The 23,419-nt window shown below is 32.3% G+C and overlaps 1 protein-coding gene across 1 annotated transcript in view; it reads left to right on the plus strand.

Moving 5' to 3' along the window:
• Positions 1 to 94: 94 nt before the first annotated feature.
• Positions 95 to 23,419, plus strand: part of LOC132734916 (uncharacterized) — a 28,274-nt gene continuing 4,949 nt past the window's right edge. Inside the window, exons 1-7 of the mRNA XM_060721796.1 lie at positions 95 to 213; positions 10,053 to 10,165; positions 12,954 to 13,106; positions 16,473 to 16,631; positions 18,060 to 18,135; positions 20,454 to 20,524; positions 21,854 to 22,022. Of these exons, the coding sequence (XP_060577779.1) occupies positions 179 to 213; positions 10,053 to 10,165; positions 12,954 to 13,106; positions 16,473 to 16,631; positions 18,060 to 18,135; positions 20,454 to 20,524; positions 21,854 to 22,022 (776 nt within the window). The 5' untranslated portion in view covers positions 95 to 178. The remainder of the gene's footprint in view (positions 214 to 10,052; positions 10,166 to 12,953; positions 13,107 to 16,472; positions 16,632 to 18,059; positions 18,136 to 20,453; positions 20,525 to 21,853; positions 22,023 to 23,419) is intronic.

A 23,419-nucleotide genomic window follows, 5' to 3' on the forward strand; every position in this document is an offset into this window, starting at 1 on the left:
TGCAGGAAAAATTATAATTAATTTGTACATATAGTAAATCCACTACTGTAGACGGTCTCGATTTTTTCGGAGACCGTCGATAATTTAGTGTAGGCCCTCGTATTTAGTTGTATTCAACCTACTTTGGCGGGGGAACCAGTAGATCTTGCATGTGATTTATTTTGGTAGGAATAAAAAAATGTTTGCAACCACACATCCAGCTATTTCTTCAACGTAAGGATTCATTTTACTTATTTTCTCTGTTAGATATGACATATCTTGTTGCAATGATCGTTTTCAGCTGATTGTTAAAATTGTACACTCAGCTCAAGTGAAATGATTTCGGACAGTATGAAAACAAAAGAAAAGGCGAAAATTATGTTATTTTCGGTATGCCTAAAATACGAAAGTGAGATTTTTGACGAAAGTGAGCGAAAGTGAGCGAAAGTGACTTTTAAAATAGTAATTATAACATTTTAATAGACTTTTAAAACAAACTTGCAGTTTGTAGACGTATATTATTAGAAAATAATTATATTTATTAACAGAAATAATCATAATGATGATGTAATCGCTACTAATTTGCATAATTTCTATACACAAGTTCTTATATCTTCCTTTCGCTCACATTGAAAAATACGAAAGTGACATATAAAATATTAAATATTCTGTTTTAATTGAAATTTTTACTTAAATTACAATTTGTAGATGTATATTATCAGAACTTGATGATACCTATTTTTTAAAATAATCATTATGATGATTTAATCGCTATTTATTTGCATTATTTTTATACACAAGTTCAGATATCTTCCTTCGCTCAGATTGAAAAAAAATACGAAAGTGACTTCAAAATATCAAATATAGCGATTAATTTAAATCTATATAATTATAAAAGATTGTAGACGTATAGTTTTGGAATTTGATAATATCTATTTTTAAAAATTATCATTATGATGATTTAATCGCCATTTATTTGCATAATTTCTATACACAAGTTCAGAAATCTTCCTTTCGCTCACATTGAAAAATACTAAAGTGACATATAAAATATTAAATATACTGGTTAAGTTGATTTTTTACTAAAATTGCTCTAAGTAGACGAATATTATCAGAAATTGATAATATTCATTTTCAAAAATAATCATTATATATGATGATTTAATCGCTATTTATATTTGCATAATTTCTATACACAACTACGTAGATCTTCCTTTCGCTCACATTGAAAAATACGAAAGTGACTTATAAAACATTCAATATACCGTTTATTTTGAATTTATATTAATATAACAGTTTGTAGACGCATAGTTTCAAAAATGAATAAAAAATACTTAAAAATCATTATGAGGTTTTAATATTCATGCATTTTCATCATTTCTATATAGCAAATTCAGAGATCTTACTTTCGCTCACTTTCGTATTTTCAATGTTAGGGATAAAAAATATATATAATAATTATAATATAATTGGCAAAAACATGAATTATACAATTTATGCGTTAGGGCTCCGATTTACAGTTCTCAGTTTCTTACATCGTCTTTTTCGGGCAGTTTTTAATTTTTGATTAACGATGGTGTTACCTAACATTTAATATAATTTGTTTATATATTATATTGTAATTATACTGTTTGATTCAAATCTAACAGTAATGGGTCTTGAATGTGTTTCTCATTATTATAATGTCTCTTGAAATTCTTAAATGGAATGGTCTTATGTAGGTTTTATGTGAATAGTTGTATATATGTTTAAAAATGCATGTATACGAATGAGACAAAATAAAGTATGAATATGTTTACATGCAAACACGTGTTGTCATATCATTTTCGCATCCACTTTAATTGATAGTACACACGACGGTGACCGCATGACGCTTTAGTCCCACTAAAGTATTATTATAATCCAATCATAGGTATGTAACTGATGACACTTGCCCGGTTGTTTATTGAGTGGAAAATTGAATTAACATTTCTTCTGCACCACCATAGATATCTTGCACGGATTAAAGTGGCAGTTATTATGCTCATCCAGGTGTAGATGAGCAATGTACATGTTAATTTGAAAAATAATTTGGAATTTCCCATCATCGTTAAAATAATATTTCACTATGAAAAAAGGAAATAAGTAATCCACGGAATTTTCTATAAATATCGTACTATATATATCGGTAAAGTTCAATCTTTTTATAAGTTAGGATTTTTTTTTTTATATTTTGTGCTAGTCATTTTCATCATCAGTTATATGTCAATCACCATGAAAACATGAATAATAATGAAAATGACTCATTTTTTATTATAAAAAACATTAATATCGTGAATATTGACATTGACTTTCGTCCGATTAAGTCACTTTCGTATTGTTCAATGTGGGCAAAAGAAAGATATCAGAACAGGTATACAGCAATTATGAAATATGGATATTAAATCATCATAATGATTTTTTTTTAAATATATTTTATTCATTTCTGAAAACATGCGTCTTTCAGCGCTATATTTGACATTTTTGAAGTCACTTTCGTATTTTCCAATGTGAGGGCACGGATTTATATTGGTGAGGGAAAGGAAGATCTTTTAACTTGTATAATGCAAATAAAGGGCGGTTAAATCATCATAATGATTATTTTTAAAAATAAATGTAATTGACTTCTGATATTGTACGTCTACAAATTAATTGCAATTTTAGTAATACATTCAATTTAAACAGTATATTTGATATTTTGTAAGTCACTTTCGTATTTTTCAATGCGAGCGAAAGGAATATCTCTGTATATAACTTGTGTGTAGAGATTATGCAAAATAAATGGCGATTTAATCATCATAATGATTATCTTTGAAAGTAAATATTATCATTTTCTGATATTATACGTCCACTTTGTGCAATAATAGTAAAAATAATTTCAATTTAAACGGTATATTTTATAAGTCACTTTCGTATTTTTCAATGTAAGCGAAAGGAAGATATAAGAATTTGTGTATACAGTATATATTATGCAAATAAAAACCGAATAAATCATCATTATGATTATTTTTTATAATAAATATAAGTAATTTCTAATAATTTACGTCTACAAACTGCAATTTTATTGTAAAAGTCAGAATAAGTCAGTCTATTAAAACGTTACAATTAATATTTTAAAAGTCACTTTCGCTCACTTTCGTCAAAAATCTCACTTTCGTATTTTAGGCAAACCCTGTTATTTTCAACAACTGTTCAAGCGGGAGATTTAACTGTTCCGGTGAATCAATTTCTAATAGAAATGTACTTTTTTACAGGTCTGTACATTGATTATTATTTATCAAAGATGTGGTCTGTGGTACTAAAATCGTGTAAAATGTACAATTATCTGATTATATGAGATTAGTTTTTTGGATTCCTGCGCAAATTATCTGTGGAATCCCGTTTTATCAGACAGAAATAAATTATGAACTAAAAACGGTCAATTGAGAGAGTGATATTGTATTTTAATTTTGGGAATGGTCTGGTCTTAATCTAGCTAAAGATTTCAGCGAACAGGTTTTATAGTATTTAGTCTTTTATTTTGACTGTCGCAACGTCAAAATAAAAGCGACATATAAAATTATGGAAGCCAGAACTAGTCTTAATCCAGTCTAAGTGAGAGAAACAAATGCTGTTGACAGAGTCTTGGGAATAGTGCAAAAAGTAATTCTAGTTAAAATTATATACTGTAAGTCCTGTATATTGCTAAGTACTGGTCAGGTACCACCAACAGACACTTTTTAAACATTTTTTCATACAGATATAATGATTTTAAATCTGGAGATCTGAAAATTTGACACAATACAGATATGTTATTCTCCTAACTAACAGACTAGTTTGTTTAAAATTTATTTCTGATTATGTTGACATTTATATAGATCTGTAGCCTGTGAAGGAGGGTATTAAATTTACCTAAATTGTCCACACATCAGTACCTTGTGTACGGACAGATATGTCCATGATGCTGATTTAATTCAATAAATGCTTTGGTCTTTTAAGTTTTTTATTTTTAACATTATATAAAATATCTCAGCAGCAAATGCTGAAGTTTTGGATATTCTGTTATTCACCCTGCAAATGATTATAGATAGCATAAAAAGTCAGATATTGCACTCTTTACATGCAAATTTTCAATGTCAACATTCTTGAAAAGGACATTAAAATATTACCGTTTACGAAAATTGAAATAAATTTACTAACTTAATTAATTATAGAACAAACATGCAGTTATTGTTGATATAAAAGCGACTGAACCACTGAACAATTAATAAAAACCTAAATGATTTAAAGAGGTCTCTAACAAGTACAGTACTCGGTATATATTTTTTCTAGAATTACCTTTCACACTATCCCAAAAATGTGGCGAGACCGGGAGTGTGATTCGTTGTGAGTTGTTTGTTTTTGTTTAAATTTTATTTTACTTAATATTTGTTGTTTTATTTATCATTACATTACAGGTGACAAAGTTCTATTTTTGTTTCTTTTGAATATTTCTGTTATAAAATGCCCATTAACATGGCGCTTTAATTAGTCCTATAAATATGACGTTGATTTGAGATGTTCTTATTTCATGACAAACCAATGTCTTATCATAATGACTCATACACCCATAGCACTTCAACTGGATGATAAAACATGTCAGCGTATAAATACATTACTTTTGACCTTTTTATATACTAAGTAAAACACAAATACCTTTTAACAAAATAATTAAACTGTTCCATATGAAAAATCATGCTTAAATCGTAATTTAATTCCTTTAAATACAACCAATATTGTTTATTATTTAATAAGCCAACACAGTAAAGTTGGGCAAGCCTAGTTTTTCCCTGTGAGTCTCGGATTACATAAAATGAATTTCTAAATTTTGATCAAGTATATTTTGGGACTACATTACTCAAAATAACAATATAATGTCTCAAGTTTGATATATATACATTTGGAAATTATTTGGCTTGAATTGGAGGGAAAATGTCTGTATTTTGTATTGAAAAGGATCCTTTTACAGGCCCAAACAAAGAAGGAAAACAATCTCTGTAAGACTATAACTGATAAATTAAGTTCACTTTAACTCTGGTTCATGTGTATAACCAATATATTTCAAATATTTCTTCATGTGTAGTAAGTTATGCAGGGTTTTCATTATTAACTGTTTGGTAATCCAAACCATCGGTTAAAATGCTGTTAAGATTGGATGTAATTTCAGGCTGTATATTAAAGTATCAGTAATCACCCTTGACCATTTGCAAAATCAGTTGTTTTCATTGGAGCATCTGTTGCCTCAGATAAAAATGAAAACCCTGGTTATGTGTCCATTGAACCAGTGATTTTTTTGGTTGATTTTGACCCCGAAATAAGGCCTCTTCACAATGTAGAAAACACATAAAAAATTCACAAAAATGTGTAAAAAATTCATAATTGGCAGGATTGCTTTTCAGTACCAAATAAAATAATGAACTGACAAATCACAATCTTGAGAATTTGATTGATATATTTGAGGGAATAAAAAGAAGAAAGCTGAAACTATGAATATAAATTATTTAAATGTATGAATAAAGTGACTACAGGTGAGGATTTATTCTTGTTTATTTTTTCACAATTTGACAGATTACTGCGCTAAAAAATTACCCTTCAAAAATCTTTACTGTTGACATTTTATGTAAATATGACACAAACTTGTAAAGTTGTTTTTTTCCCCTTTGAAGTAAAATGATACTAATGTGTAAACATAAACAAAGATAAAGGTGGTTGCAGTTAGGTTGAGATGGTAAATATGGTATATACTGTACATTATACAATTCTCTTACAGATTTGTGAAATACAATAGTCACTGGAAAAAAAATCTTGTGTAATAAAAAAGGTGTAAACAAGATACTTTGTCATTTGAGATTTTTGTCAAGAGATTAAATCATTTCAGTATTTAATGTTGCAAAGATAGCTTGATAAAATAATTATGTGTAGGCGGAAGCATATATAGCATATTTAAATTGTTGAAATGCTTAAGACAACCTACGTTGCAAATTGCGCAATATATTTGAACAAATGCCAACTTTTAGGTGCACAATTTTGATTATACATGTACATTATTGAGTTGTGACTTTTACATGATGTTTTTAGAATAAATGTTAATTAAATTATCATTTTTCTAAGTAACTTTCTTCTACAAAAGGGGGTACCTGGGGTCTTCCTCCACTAATTAAGCAGAAAAGGTCATGTTATTAGCTTAAAACTTTATAGAATCAATTTGACTTAAAATCCATTAACCACAAAAAAAAAGGAATAGCTTACCTTTTTCAGCCCTTGTACATGGATTGTATTTTCAGAAATGTGAAAAGATTTAGGGCACTTTTGTGTTGTAATATTAGCCAATTTGCTTAATAGATGATAATATAGAACTTCTTCTACATGTACACTGTAGTGGAAGGGGCCCAACCGCCCTTGGCTTAGGGTCTGAGAAAAAAATAATGGAAAGATGGGAAATATAAAATGAAATGTACATGGAAATTTATGGATTTATCCTGAAAAAGATTTTTAAAGAAAATTTTTTAGTGTGAAGGCAACTGCAATAACAGTAAATTGCTTCTAGGGCTATACAAGATAAAAAGCCATGTAATGTTATGTGTTTAGAAGATTAACTTGGGTTCTCGACATCCCAGGGAATGTGGACTCTTGACATCCAAGGGAACGTGGGTTCTTGATATATCATAGAATGCAGTGGGTTTTTTCTCCTGTATTTTACAGCTGAATAAAGGCTGTTTCCCCTAGCCCAAAATAGGTCTATTTTCCCCTAAAAATGCTGCTATTTTCCCCCTACAATGCCCTGTGCACATTCTTCACTAAAACCATGACTTAATAAGCAGCTGACATATCAACTGAAAGACTGTCCCTATAGATAGCCTCTGCTATGTACTATGCATGTTAAATTGAATTGAAATTTTAAAAAATGTGTGGGTAAATTCCATTTTCAGTTGTTAAAATTTGATTTCCCCTTTTCTGATTTATCACGCTATATTTTCCCCTTCAGAAAGCCATAGGTTAAAAAAAATCACTGGAATGTGGGTTCTCGACATCCCAGGAAATGTGAGTTTGTACCCTACTTTGTTTAAACCAAGATATATGACAAAAGTACTGGTTAGTTTCAGGAAGTATATTTATGTGGTTCGAATAAGTGTCAAACAGAATCAAGGTTTAAAACTAAACCATGGTAAGTTAAAATACAGTTAAAAGAAGTGCGCTACAAAAAGTGAAACACTGGCCTGATCTCAAAAATAATTTTCTGGCTCAATAACAAAGAGTACTGGTATAATTTCATAAACATTTGAAGCAGGAAATATTTGAATCACAATATTTGGTAAGAGTTACTCCATTTGAAAGTATTGTAATTGTTTGTGTTGTTAAACACAAATATTTCCTTAAATATATTGAGAGGTTGGTTATGATTATATAACAGCACTATTAAAACAAATGTTCTTGAAATTAAATATACAACAAGGTCACCCTGCAAACTTAAATAGAATTATGACAGTCTACTTGTATTTTAGATCATGTTTTTATAAACAATCAGTACATTACAGAAATATTGATCAAAGTAAACTTGCAAGTGAGATAAGAGATTTAACTGATCAGTAAGTATCATTATGAAGTACGAGTACCGTATTTTCTCTAATGGGGGCCCTATATTTACTATTATATGTTATTTTGGTTTTGGAGTGATATATGTGGATATATTACCTGTCAAAATTTTATATCACCGAGCCGTTAGGCGAGGGTGATATTTTATCTTGGCAAGTAATATATCCACATATATCACTCCAAAACCAAAATAATAATTTTATTACCCTTGCCCTGCCGAGTTAAGACGTTTTTAAAATAAATCATTGCTACTTCAAATGAAACGTTGAAATAAGATTCCTTTTAGGGTACCCCTTCACCACTACATGACATCACATAAATACATGACGTATTTTCTTTCGAACCTAACGAATGTAAACAAGAGAAAAGGAGTAGTCTGTTGAACGCACTTTTTGGAATTAATATCAAGCTTTCACAAGGTCATATTAATTTTGTTTTCAATACTCATGAGAATATGTATGATTACTATATTTATATCATTTGACAGTTAAAAAGTGCTTGTATATCTGAATTGACATCGCATAAAATCAAACCTTACGCGCATCGCCACAGCGCATGTTGTTTAGAACGGGGAAATTTAGTGTGTATAATTACCTGTCTGGCTCGGTAATATCAATTTCTTTTGGGTGATCAATATCCAATCAAAAAGGCAGAAAAAAATCTGGAAGGGTAATAAATATATATATACATGTAATATATTTTCCAGAACTGGTGTAAGTTAAGCTGTTAAAATAGCATTTGATATTGTCAAAATGGAAAAAAGCACCTATCAATTATTAACTTGTTTGCTGTTTCTTTGGCTGGATATAAATGGAAGCACCATGAAGATGTATTAAGATTTGTGCTTGTTTTGTTAAATACATAGTAAACTGCTCTTGTGTGTGGGTAGAGGGGGTGGGGTATCAGAGAAATATACAGTAATTCAGAAGATAACAATACCTCTGTCACTGCATAAATAAATGATTATAGGGGGGAAGTGAAGGTGGGGGGCAATCCTGAGATCAGTTATAACACTTAAAAAATGGTAAACCCTTAAAGGATTTTCTTTAAACTTGGCCCATAAGATAACCTCAATGTCACCCTTGAAGTTCTAATGCAGTTGGGGTCTTTTTGTAGATTAATTTTAGGCCGAAATTGAGCCCCATAAGCATATACATGACTACATGTATTATATTTTCCTCCAATTTTAGAACAGATTTTTCCTTAGATTGTTTAAGGAAAAAAACAACAAACAATCCTCAAATGTTTTGGAGTAAACTGATGAGAGCATTATTGATTATTGGGTTATCTTAAGTTTAATTATTTTGAAATTGCATTGATTTATAGTAAAGATTGTGTCCCCAAAGTGCTGATGTTGGCACATTTTCCTCCGCCTGATGCCATTTGGGGGAAGGTGACGGGGTGGGCCATCTTTCCCCAAAATGTTAAAAAAGTCATTGTATAAATGTCACACAATTTCAAATACTTATTTTAAAACAATATTAAACTCAATAGCTGAAATGTTCACCCTCAAAGATAATGTTTAAAAGACCTACAAGTATGTGTTCTTAAAAGACCTACAAGTATGTGTTCTTAAAAGACCTACAAGTATGTGTTCTTAAAAGACCTACAAGTATGTGTTCTTAAAAGACCTAACAGTATGTGTTCTTAAAAGACCTAACAGTATGTGTTCTTAAAAGACCTACCGGTACGTGCTCTTAAAAGACTTACCAGTATGTATTCTAAAAAGACCTACTGGTATATCTACTTAAAAGACCTACCGGTACGTGCTCTTAAAAGAGATACCAGTATGTATTCTAAAAAGACCTGGTATATCTACTTAAAAGACCTACCGGTAGTTGTATGTATACATAAAATCAAATGTCATAAGAGACTGACAGTTGAAGGTTTTCATCTCTCCTGTGTTATTTGTAGTTAATATAACACTTTACTTTAATGAAATAGTATGTAAGTAATAGAAAGTGCATCGAAACACGTGGCTATCTGATTTGTACGAGGGGGCATAGCCCTCGAGTATTAATCTGATTGTCAAGTGTTTTGATGTTCTTTCTCTTTTGTATCATCGTCAAAAATAAAAACATGTTCCCTGATGTCATAATATGAAACCCCAGGAAAAGGTTACCAATGAACGAGCATTTGAATATGATAATTCTATCGCTATCCCTTTCTCTGTCATCACAACATGTAAACCCCAGACAAAATGAATAAATCAATGCTCTTGAGTGTGGGTAACTAATACCTGCACTCCAGTTAACATACTGTGCATGTATATGTATACGATTTAACTCTGTCACATTTTCAACATAAAGGTCCCCAAACAATGATACAATGTACATATGTATATAATGGCATCTTACAGTTAAAAGATAATTGAATTTGGTGAATCTGCAGTGTCATATGGACACATTTCTAGTTTTATTTAAGTTTCTGCCTTTCCTTTCCAGTGTGCTGCTGTTTTTGGTGGGGTATGTGTTGGCAGAATGTCCACCATACCAGGTGCCACACACTGTGGATGCCAGGACCATCTGTTGCCAACCAGTCTTCAACTGCCCTATCGGTATGTTATTTGTTTATGGCCCTCTCAACATGTTAAAAACATTGCATAGACTTGGGGCATTGCAGATGCTATCACCAGGGGCCAAAATAAGGACCCATTCAATTACAAAAAGAAAATCCTCGTCAGCTGTCCAAAAATATCATCATGTTACTACTTCTGAGAAAAATTAAACTGTTTTCACAGTGTCTATTTCTCTAGTCTAGGATTTGAAAATTGGGGGGGGGGGTATTCTAGGATTTGAAAATGGGGGGGGGTATTCTAGGATTTGAAAATGGGGGGGGGGGGATTTTATCGAAAGTGAGAATTTATTAGCTCACCTGTCACAAAGGGTGAGCTTTTGTGATTGCTTTTTGTCCCGCGTCTGTCCATCCGTCGTCCGTAAACTTTTACTTTAAATGACATCTCCTCATAAACCGCTTAGTCAATTTCATCCAAACTTCACAGGAATGTTCCTTTGGTGGTCACCTTTAAAAATTGTTCAAAGAATTTAATTCCATGCAGAACTCTGGTTGCCATGGCAACCGATAGAAAAAACTTAAAATATCTTCTTTTAAAAAACCCAAAGAGGTAGAGCTTAGATATTTGGCATGAAACATCTTCTAGTGAGTGTTTATCAAGTTTGTTCAAATAAAACCCTGGGGTCAAAATTGGCCCCGCCCCGGGGGTCATTGTTTTTCCCTATATGCATATAGTAAAAACTTTAAAAATCTTCTTTTAAAGAACCTTACCCAAATAGCTAGAGTTAAGATATTTAGCATGAAACATCTTAAAATAGGTGTCTACCAAGTTTGTTCAAATAAAAGCCCTGGGGGCAAAACTGGCCCTGCCCTAGGGGTGTCATTGCTTTGAACTATATGTCTATAACTCAACAAGCTAGACCTTCTAAGATGTTTAGCATGAAACATCTTGTAATGGGTGTCTACCAAGTTTGTTCAAATAAAAGCCCTTGGGTTTAAACTGGCCCCACTCTGGGGGCCTATATACAGGTGAGCGACTTCAGGGCCATCATGGCCCTCTTGTTACATTTGTAGAATTTTTTTCCTTCTTTCTCTATGTAAAAAATTTTCCCCTGTCAAAGACAGGCTGTCTCTGCTAAAATAGGAAAATAGGGGGGGGGGAATTCTAAAAAATTGGAGTTCATCCTCCTCCTAGAATAGACACTGTTTAATAGAAGTGACAGATTATATGATTATACAAATGCTAAAAAAACTTACAAGTCATGTGTATTGTAGTTTTTCAAATTTCTTGAATTTCCCAAAATGTGAAATAATCTTTGGCGGCCTTTTTACAAAAAAAGATTGTAAAGGGGCTTTGTCACCTTCTAATCCAGACCATATCATTCATTATTTTTATGAACATTTTTACAAAATTTTTAAGGCTGGGAACAAATAAGGAATTTGATGTTCGAATATTCATTTTTACAACATAAGTTCCAATATTTCTCTTTGACGTATGTGTATCCGAAATTGATTGCGTCCAATACTATACTACTTTAATATGTTTGGAAAAATTGACGATTAAAATACCTTTATTACTATATTTTATATTTTGTAAATCGACATATATGTTAACTTTTTAAATAATTTTATAATTTGATTGCCTTTTGTTCAGTTAATCCGACTGCTGATCATTTGTCTTATTAACAGGAGTAACTTACGTGACTTGATTGTCCACTGTAGCCTCTTAGCCCCAGTAACACATAATTATATTGAAACTTATCTTGTATTAAATATTTTTTTATTTATTTATAATTTTAGATAAGGTTTAAAATATTCTTCAGATAAATTTAGCTATAATGCAGTAAATATTATACGGAGTCTAATTTCTACGGAATAAATATATTCTGACGGTATATAGACACTTCCCATGCTTTATAACACAGCGAAGTAATGTGTGCCGATTTATTCGTCTTCACAAAATTTAAGACAATAATTGATTTAATGGAAAGATCATTGCACAGAATACAATAAATAAGATAATTAAAATCAGAACGAATTGGATTATAAACTGTTAAACGGGTAAATTGCAGGTGTTTTTTGATCAACTAGACCCCAAAGTTTTCACAGTTAATTGGCGATTATCGTTGACACGCGTCATACAAACGTGTGAACACCTGGTCAAGTACAGGTTAATGATTTAATTTACGACTTAATTGAAATTTTAAAATAATGACCAAAAAAATTTTTTTTTCGAATATTTGTATTCGTTTTTCAATGTTCGAATATTCAGTAGTGTTTCGAATATAATTCCCGGCCCTAAAATTTTTCCAAATGTGAGGTGATTTTGAACACACAATGTGATCAGACTGTGAGTATCACAGTATGTTGCTATGTTCCAGCAAGTCTGAGTCTGCGCTGATGGCATTAACGAATCACTTGGCACCAACTTACTATTTAATAGGTGTATTACTCCTCATTTCATATTTACCTTGGTTTATTTAATAGGTTAAATAAAGCATAGGCACAGTTTTCAAGTTTTAACAAATTGTGTCTCAAATCTGGTCTCAATATCTTTTAGAATGCCCATAATTGTGTGCTTTTTTACTGAAATGAATACAAAGAGTCAGTGTCTAGGATATAGGTCAAGTTCCATTAGATATTGTAGTCTTTGAATAAAATAATATTTTGCTCAGCTGAGGCTCGCATAATATAATTTTATTTATCTCATTTAATAACTTCAGTATTGAAGCTACATTCATGTAATATCCTCTATATATTGTATATATCCCTTGTCATTGTATAAGATATTGTGTGAAACAATATTATATCTATTGTTTATCCTTACACAGACCACGAGGTAACTTTCTGTTCGGAAGATGGTGGAATAGACACATGCACTCCTTGTGTTGGTGGTGCTGTGAACAAATTTAATACGTCATCACTTGATGAAGAAGCTCGTGTCTGTTTTACCAAGACACAGTCACATGAAGACTGCCCTATACGTAAGTTAAAAGTGTTAAAAAATTGAATATATATATTTGCATCTTAGCCGGATTATATATATAGCAAATGTTTAGATAAACATAATGACCCAAACTGTTACAGTTTAATATAATACTTGTACTTATTTTTCTTCCCAAATTTCCAAAATAATTGGGGTGAGGGAAAACATTTATATAAATGGCTTTTTGCTATATCTATTTAAGCATTGAGTTTAATTGTAGATTGTGTATCAAAGCTTAAAATGAAATTAAATTTGTTTCCCCTTCCCTACCTACCCAACAAATTTGCCCCTGCCCAAAAGATTTTTTCATGCTCTTAGGGGATGAACGTATTTTTTTTCCTTCAGGTACCTTCTTATCTGATATTTTAAAACAGCTAGCATAGTTAATTAATTGTTGCATATGTCAGTTGTGAATATGGTTATGCATACATATACTTGCACTTAATAAATAAATTTTGATAGTTCATTATACATATATGCATATTATTTATTATCATGCACATATAAAAAAATTAATTTTCTTAACTACCCAACCCTAATTTTATTGGGTCGGGAAGGGGAAACATATATAAATTTATTTTTGGCCCAATCAAATGTGAACAGTGAACTATTTTGTTTGTCAGTTTTATCTTTCTTGACATTTATATGAGCAAAAGGGCTTTGCCAACCTGGTAAGATAATATTAAGGACAGGAACCTATAAATGAGCCGCGTCATGACAAAACCAACATAATGCGTTTGCGACCAGCATGGATCCAGACCAGCCTCGCATCCGCGCAATCTGATCAGGATCCATGCTGTTCGCTATCAGTTTCTCTAATTGTTATAGGGTTTGAGATGCGCAGGCTGGTCTGGATCCATGCTGGTCGCAAACACATTATGTTGGTTTTGTCGTGACAGGGCTCAAATCTATAGTTGTCTTATCATATTGATAACCTAAGGAGATAACTTCTTTATAAATTGCTTTATTTTGTTTTCATTTCTTATACCGAATAAAAAAGGTCAAGAAGCCCTTAAACAGGTATTATAGAGAGATCAACACTTAAGGAGGATGATGCAAGATTTTTGGGAAAACTTATAAAATTGTTTTAATCAGCCAGACTTCTTTTTGAAACAAAAAAATAGATGTATTGTTACAGTCATGATGCTGTTGTTGTTGCCGATGCCATTGCCAGCCACAAACTTGTACCTTGATAATAACTTTCTAAGGTCTTTGTTTATTGTCTTCATACTTGGCCATAACAACCCTTTGGACAATACCTTTTAGTAGACCTGGCAAACCTTGACCTTCATTCATAAATGACCTTGATGTTCAAGGTCAAATGTCTAAATTTTGCTTTTTATTTTGCTATTAGTGGCTATAACTTTGTTATTTTTGAATGGATTGTCGTCTAACTTGAACATAATAATCTTTTATGTTGTAAATATGCCCCAGCCATTTAGGTTTATGGGGATTCATGTAGAATTTCCTTTCTCCTGCTGTACGTCAGTACACAGTTGAATGTGGGGGCACCTATTTCTTATGGACACATTTCTAGTGATAAATACAGTTAAACTTCGTTCGCTCGAACTCGGATCGCTCAAATACCTCCCTTGGATCAAACTCATCGCCCAGTAAGACAATAAAAAGAAAGTAACTCCTGAAATAAGTGTAATGTGCAAAAGTTAGAAAATAAATGACGTTAACGTTTACCCGGACGGCTTTAATTACAACTATGGTTCATGTAACGGTGATATCTATTTATAGAATGATACTTCTTTAGTAAATGACTAAAATAAATGCAGTTGTCAAATGCTTATTTTTTATTTTATTTTTTTTTGAATATTTTATTAATTCTTTGTTTAAAATAGAATTAATCGGGGATTCTCATAATAAACATATAAATATATTTTGAACATTGCTCAACAAGTTTCAACAATGACTGCCCAACCAAACTCAACCAACTTCAATATGCATGAATATAAGTGTACTGTTAATACTTAATTGGGAACACTTGGATAATAATACTTAATATGACGTATTCGACGAACAGATGTCATAACAACAATTATATTGATGTATTTATCATTCGATCGATGTAAGCTGGAAAACCTTTAGACTTATGTTCAATGTTATAAAAGTTCAACCACGGTTGGCTCGAACTACCGATCTCTTGAGCAAATTTGCACAGGCTCTCAGAGTTCGAGCGAACTAAGTTCGACTGTATCTTGAAAAAAGTCATCCCGACAATGCAAGCATTAAAAACAGCAAAATTGCATGAAAATTGCAGACTTGGATTGATTGAGTCTGTACATGAGGGATAATGAAAAAATGCAACATACCTCAAGCGCCGTAGCACGGTTTGAGTGGTACTCCATTTTCAACACTTTAAGTGCTTGACAAAATGATCTCGAACGACATGAAAACTATAACAACACTGAAGTGAAGTACGGTGCAACTTTTTATGGCTGCCAGTATTTTTTTTCACCAAAATATTCGGCGAAATTCGGCCCCATTCCCCCCTCAAAATAGTATGTTTTTTCCCCTCTCAAGGCCGAAATTTCCCCATCATATGGCAGCCAAAATTTGCCTGCAATGGCTACCATTTTTTTTTTTGCATATAACTGCCAAAAAATGTTTTATATTAAGCCTGTAAGACTTACTGTTAAGCAAAGTTGTTTACAAATTGTTCCCGGGTAAGTTAGGGGAGCTACTCCTGGCGTCCCAACAAGTTTAACATGCGACTCTTAAAATTCTGCTGTCAATATTTTAGATCCGTATATTAAGAAAAAGCGAGGTATTTTAAACTTGTGTTGCAAGAGTTGCTCCCCTTTTCTACTCACTGGAAAGAAAACAATGTCAAACAAAAGTAAATCTTACAGTGGTAAGTGATGTATTGAAATATGCATTGGATTCTTTTTTGTTTCTTCATTATTTTGTGAAGAAATAAAATTCCACCTCCTTTTGCATTTTTCCCCCTCCAAACGGCACCGACCCCCTTCCCCAAAAAGTGAAAAAAAACACTGGCTGCCGAACAGCACTTGACACTGCTGTTGTGATGTATAAATATCTAAGTTTGATTTTAACTTAAAAGAAAAGTGGAGCAGTTGTCTGTGGTTTTGTGTTGGTGTCAGTTCTATTTTATCAGAAATGAGAATTAATAATAAGAATTTCAAAAAGAATTTCATAGAGTTCAATATATTTCTGTGATGAAAATATTTCAGTCATAAATGAGCATTGTATGTCTTATCTTTAATAGACAAGTGACAAAAACCTGATGTGGTGCTGTTGTTGTGATGTTGATATTGATTGATATAAATTAGGGATGGCAACGAGTAACCGGGTAACCGAACTTATGATGGATATAAATGCCTTTTGATTTCAGACGACACCAAACCAGTACCTAGATCTAGGCCGGGATCCGAGTGTGATGGTATGCCTTGCAAATGTAAGACAGAAGAATGCCGTTATGGGATTCCTTGCCGTGTTTGCGATTTAAAGTACACACCTTGTGGTATAAATGAGGAACTTAATGAATCTGGAGGTAAATTATATTGACATGTGAACATCATTCACTGCTGCATTAGTCTGTTAGTAGAATAAATTAATTGCTTTACTCACATACCCATGCCGCTTTTGTGATTCTGTAAAAACGGTATTGCATGGCCAAGCATATATATTTTGATGTGGGATCATTTATGTTAAACAAACATAGCCTCAAGACAGGTTGAAAATCAACATTACACTATAAGCTTGTCAATGAAAAGGCGATTAATTTACTGTAAACAGTTCAGCTCATTCAGTAAATTCAGTATTGAACCAACACTGATTCAATATCCTCTATTTATGTATCAGCTGCAAGAAAAACACAAGCCAACAGGGCTTCCGGTTTGCAATATATTATTAATAACCTGAATAAAATCAGATAAAATGTCAAACATTTATTGTTGAAAATAGGATTATATTTTATACAATTAAATGTAATCTGGGACAAATGAGTTTTGTCATTTGAAATTATTGATTTCATTTTCAATGAGGTGATAAGTTGTTTAAGAAAAACTGATAGCGAACAGCATGGATCCTGATCAGACTGCCAGGCTGGTCTGGATCCATGCTGGTCGCAAAGGCACTATGTTGGTTATGTCGTGACGCGGCTCATTTATTCTTGCATATCAGACAGGATTATCTACTACTCTAAAAAAAAATTGATATGTAAGATGCAAGAAAAGGGGTCAAACACCGGCTGTCAGTACAGACGGCAATATCTAGCTTGAGGGTAACTGTTTAGTGGAAACTTAGCAGAGGCTCGTTACCGCCGTAAACAGTTACCCTCGAGCTAGATATTCCGGTCTGTACTGGCAGCCGGTGTAAGATTCTATTGTTAAGACACTGGTATATATTTAATAAGTACAGAGTTTTAACAAAGCTTATAATTATGGTCTAATCAAAGTTTTTCTAATCATAACAATGTTGAGTTAATCAAAACAAAGTTGAGTAAATGATTTTTATAAAAGAGTTGAGTTAATTAAAACAAACTTTCATTAATCATAACTGTTGAGTTTATCTAAACAATGTTTGAGTTAATGATTAAGTTGAGTTAATGATGAATTATAGTTGTCATTTTTCTGTTACATTGTTCTAGTGAGTTCATTTTCCCTAGTTTGATGATTTGCATTCTAAATGTTTTAAATACTTGTACTGGTTGATAGTATGGTAAGAGATAGTATTTGAACTCTTTCTAAGTACATCATTGTGTTTTCACTTCCTTAAAGACATGTTGGTTTATTATCTGCCGAAATAAGTACATCTTAGGGTTTTCACTTCCTTAAAAACATGTTGGTTTTTTATCTGCCTAAATTATCTGCATAAGAGTATTGTTTACATAATCTTTTGTTTTGTTATTCCGCCCTTAATTCTACATTTGATTTGAAATCTGTTTAACTTTTCTCTTGTTTGACTTTCGACAACACAGACTGTGTACCATGTAAACCATTTATGACCAGTCCAGCAGGATGTGAACCTTGTCAGTACAATGAAACACTGTGGAGGTAAGAACACACCATCTAAATTTAATATATCAATATAATCATTATTTTCTGGTTTGTCCCAAAAGTGTAGAACTCACTATCTAAATATTATAGAACAGAACATACCTTTTATTCACCCAGGTACAAGAAGATATCATATCGTACAACATAAGGTTATTACAAAATCTACAATAACACAAAATGATACAGTATCCATTCAAGGACTAAACAATGCTACAATATCATAAGAGAGAAAAAGATCATAAAATATAACTTTTAAAAAATTGATTGTTACTAAGGAACAGGTGGGTGGCTGAAGACCGTGGAATGCTCACTTTCAATCAAATTTAAATAAATGCTGATGTCACTCGGTTAAAGATGCTTTACACCCATTGTTAAATATTTATTATGAATCAAGCAAGATTTTCATGGGGAAAAAAAACGGGAAAAGTAGTCCCCTATTTATGAATGAAATTCCACACATTTGTAAATGAAGTTACTACTAGTATACGATTGGCTGTTATTAAAGATTACAGAGTTTGCCATTGGATAACTTACTGGAGCAAAACTAAAAAAAAAAATAATAATAATAATTGTATACTGTTACTCCATATCACATTTAATATAAACAAGCTTAGTGCTAAATGATGAAGTTTGTTACATGGAAATATTCACAATTTTCACAAGTTCGTATTCATCTCGTAAATATTAGCCAGCAAAAAATTTGACCAATTCCTAAGGTGTCAAATACAAGGACCAGCAAACTTGGAAGTATTGTTATCTTACAATTTTGAAATCATTATGCAAACCGTCGGTTTAGAATTCAGTTTTCACTTATATTTTTAGCTCGACTTTTCTATGAAAAGGGGAGCTATCCTACTCGCCCCGGCGTCGGCGTCGGCGTCGGCGTCACACCTTGGTTAAGTTTTTCGTACCACCCCACTTTATTTCAGAAGTATTACAAGTATGGCTTTGAAACTTACCATACTTGTTCACCATCATAACCTCCATCTACAGACAAGAGTACATAACTCTGTCAAGGTTTTTGACAGAATTATGGCCTTTTTTGACTTAGAAAGTGTATTGAGCTTGGTTAAGTTTTTTGTACCACCTCACTTTATTTCAAAACCATTGGAGGTATTGCTTTGAAACTGACCATACTTGTTTACCATCACGACCTTCATCAACAGACAAGAGGACATAACTCTGTCAAGGTTTTTGACAGAATTATGCCCCTTTTTGACTTAGAAAATACATTGAATATGGGTAAAATCCACTTATTGCCTTAACCCTTTGAGATATTGCTTTGAAACTTTTAATGCTATTTCACATCATTACCCCATCTGTACGCAAGAGAAGGTAACTCTGTCAAGGATTTGTTTTAAAAAATTAAGGCCTTTTATTCGACTTAGAATCTTGGTTAAGTTTTTAGTACCAGTCCACTTTTTGACTGAACTGTTTGAGATATTAATTTGAAAGTTGGAATACTTGTTTACAATCATGATTCCCAAACATGTCCAGGAGAAGGTAATTCTGTCAAAGATTTTATTTGAATTATGGCCCTTAACTGTCAATGTTTTGTATTATAGGCAAGCACTAAAAAAACTTAAAAAATCTAAAAAAATTCATTCCTATCCACTTGTTCACTTTACCATAAATTATGTCATATAAACATTGCTGTAATATTCAAGGGTATCAAACAACTAGTTTTTTTTTCTTTCTTACCAGCCCTCTTTTGACTTAAACATTTCAAACTTTGCTGCAGTGTTCAAGGGTATCACACAATTCAGTAAAATAATTCTTCACTAAATATCTTAATGCTCATGGCCATTGTTCACTTTAAAAATACAGAGATTCTTGTATTGCCTTTTACTGCAAAAACTTTTTTTATTGGCAAGCAATAAAAAAGTCGAGCGCGCTGTCTTACGGACAGCTCTTGTTTGAATTGGCAGTCATTATCGTTCAACCAGTATCAATATGTTTTAGTGAAAATTGTAAATTTAATAGAAAGTTAAATAAGAAAGATTCAGGGTTTGCAGATAAGGCCCATGACACTGTAATTTTGCTAGATTTTTGATATGTGAAAATACCCTACTGTTACAGTGGTCAAAGTTGTCTTTTTCTTTAGTTTTAATACATGTTGGCAGTAAATAGTTTGTTAGTTCAGGAGTTTTAAGCCACATGGATGTCCCATATCTTTTTTCCTACACCTGTACAAGTGAGCTGAAGTACAAAATTTCAGATGACATTTGTTTTGCAGGATATGAAGTTAATGTTTCTTAATTTGTCAAGATAAATTCAAAAATTGACTGTAAATTTGTTCATCTAATTTATTTCAGGAAGCATCAGGAAACTTTGGAGAATACAAATCAAGGATTGGTAACTGGTGGAGATAGTTCCTCATATAAAGGTAACCATTTCATTTGTTTGGCTGATATGGTTAGTTGGGAAACTTTTTAAAAGCATAAATTTTGTAACAGTGATTAATTTTCTTGTGGAGGATAGACTGCCCTTTGTTTATTTATTCAGAAATAAGCAGAGATTCAGAATGATACGAGTAAGGCATTGTTGTCCTATTCCATAAATTTTATTACAGCTAGAGCTGTCTTCGATAGAGACGATATCAATGTATCGTTGATATTTTTCTGTCAATCAATAATCAATACTCATTTGAAAAAATCAATGATTTTGATTAATCATTTTATTGTCTATGAATTATGAGACTCATTCAAAATATATACAAAAAGCTGGTGGCCATGTCTTACATACATAATGGACATACTTCATAGCAGTGATGACAAAAATTTGTTAGGAAAAATATCTTGGATATAGGAAATTTATAAACAGGACACAACATATTTGTATTAAGGGAACATTATATTTTACTAAAATCATTTAAACAGGTACGAAAGTGAATCATAAACAAGAAATTAGGAGTATATATCGATATATTGATGTATCGCTGATATTTGTCATCTGATATCGATGTATAGTCTAAACCTACATCAAATGGTACCTTTATCTTGAAAAAATATTTTCAGTCCCATCATGTCAAAAAACCTCTGTGGAGTCTTTTTAAATTTAAACTCAAAAGAGGCCAATATCTCAAGCAAGAGATTGATTAACATGTTGGGCTAGTAATCTAAGGATTGCTGGCTGGGTTGCTTCAAATCCCAGTGAGAGGCAAGCCTATGTTTCCTTGACCAAGAAATTATACACTCAATGCTTAGTGCTGGCTGGTTCCTGATACAGATTTGAGAGTATTTTGATAAGCCTATAGCTTCCAACACAATCAAACTGAAACAAAAAATTCATATAAACATTTTAAACTTTAAACTCCAGCAAGATACATGTTTTTCAAGCAGTGCAGAAGTTTGATTCTGTTAACTTTAAGTGACCTGTCATGAACCCGAGTTCAGTCATTTGCCTGTATAGTTATGACACAACATATCCCTATACAATAGCTTCATTCAATAACTTGAAATAAGACCTTGTTACTTTAGTGATTTTGAAGTTTTTTTGTTTTTGTTTGTTTTTTCTTTGTTTTTTAGATCATCTGTTTGGAAGAAAAAGTTGAGCTATTATGATCCCTGTTTTTTTCTTAATTTATGTAACTTTGTCATGGCTTTGCTAATTTTATACCAGCTTTGGATATAGCTGTTTTTTGTGATTTACAAATATTATACAAAAATATAATATTTTATGCTTGTATAAAAAGGGGCATATTTTCATGTTTTAGTTACTAACAAAGTAGTGAACAAACCATCTGTGACAATGGAGAAGGATGGGGCTAAAGAAGGTGAAGGTGGATACATTATAGCTACTGATGCATCGTCTAAAAATGGAACTGATGCTGCAGAACAAGGACAGGGCAAAGACAAGGATGATAAGTCTTTCATCATAATTGTGTAAGTTAACCCATTTCTGCATGGGCATTTTGTGAAAAAAGGCTGTTTTCATTGAAAAGTCTCCCGAAACAAGTTCAAATTGCTATAAAACTATGAAAAATGTTTCAATACTAATCGAACTTGGCACAAATGTTGACTGGACCATTGACTTTGTGTCTTAAATTTCCTGTTACCATAGCAATGAGGGGACATCTCAAAATTGCCAAAAATCACTATTTTGCGTTGATTTTTTCCATCAAAATTGATTTCAAAATGCTGCCACTTCTCAGTGGATTGAGATAGAGTCAAAGACTTTTCAGCGTTGCTTACACGTTACCTTATGATCGATCTGGGGTGATTTTTAGCCTCTCACAAGTCCAAAATTTTCTTGGCAATGAGGGTGACTGCCGCTCCCTTCAAACCCCCCAAACAAAAGGGGGCACATCCACCTTCTGGCAACCCCCTGATGTATCTTCTGGATAGGGGACGGCGCCAAAAAAGTGATAACTTTTTTAAACAACATTTCTCAAACAAACAACAAGTTTTGATGGCCTAAATAAGGCAGTTTTTCACCATTTGAGACAACAGAAAAAGGAGGGGTGAAAAAGGCGTATATATCATGTAGTGGGTTAAGCAAGTGAAAAACGTTTTTCATACTTGAATTTATACAGAATTTATTTTAGTTAGATTGTGTAGGAAGTTATAAGCTTATACATACACATTCAAATTTGTATCTGGAACCAACGGGTACTGAGCAATGAGTGTAAAGTTTCTTGCTCAAGGAAACAATGACTTAAGCCTGACGGGGTTTATGGTTAGCAATCATTAGATTACTAGCTTAACATGTTAACCACTTTGTTATACTGCCACTTTTTCATACTTGGGTTGATTCACATGGTGTGAGTCTGTGGAGCATTGGAAACACGATAGACACCAACTGGTAATCCATGAGTCACAGATTTAATCATGCTTTTTAGCCCCAACCCCCACCCCCCAATAGTTTTTGTTTTTTGGATCGGAGGTCCATTGTATTGTTATTAACATCAATTGGTACATTAGAAAAACTGTTAATTTCTTTTTTCTCAATTTAACTGCTATTATGCTATAAATACATGTATGGTTTCTCAAATATTTTTATGCCCCCACAGAGTGGGAGCATATAGCGTTTCACTTGTCCGTCCGAGTGTCCGTCCGTCCCAAAATCTTGTGAACGCAACTCCTCTTAAACCGGATGGCAGATTTTGCTTAAACTTCCAGGGATGAACAACCTTAATGTGTAGATGGTAGTAAAGGAAGGAATTTTTGCTGCGACCAAATTTAACAGAATTATGGCCCTTTGTTGTTTTTTAGTTTTCAACTTGTGGCACATGAAGTCCAAAAAATATTTGACCTAGAGTCATAAGATTGACAGAACAGTG

Source organism: Ruditapes philippinarum, unplaced genomic scaffold, assembly GCF_026571515.1.
Source record: "Ruditapes philippinarum isolate M1 unplaced genomic scaffold, ASM2657151v2 ctg7474_1_1_1_1, whole genome shotgun sequence".
NCBI classification, from domain to species: Eukaryota; Metazoa; Mollusca; class Bivalvia; order Venerida; family Veneridae; genus Ruditapes; species Ruditapes philippinarum.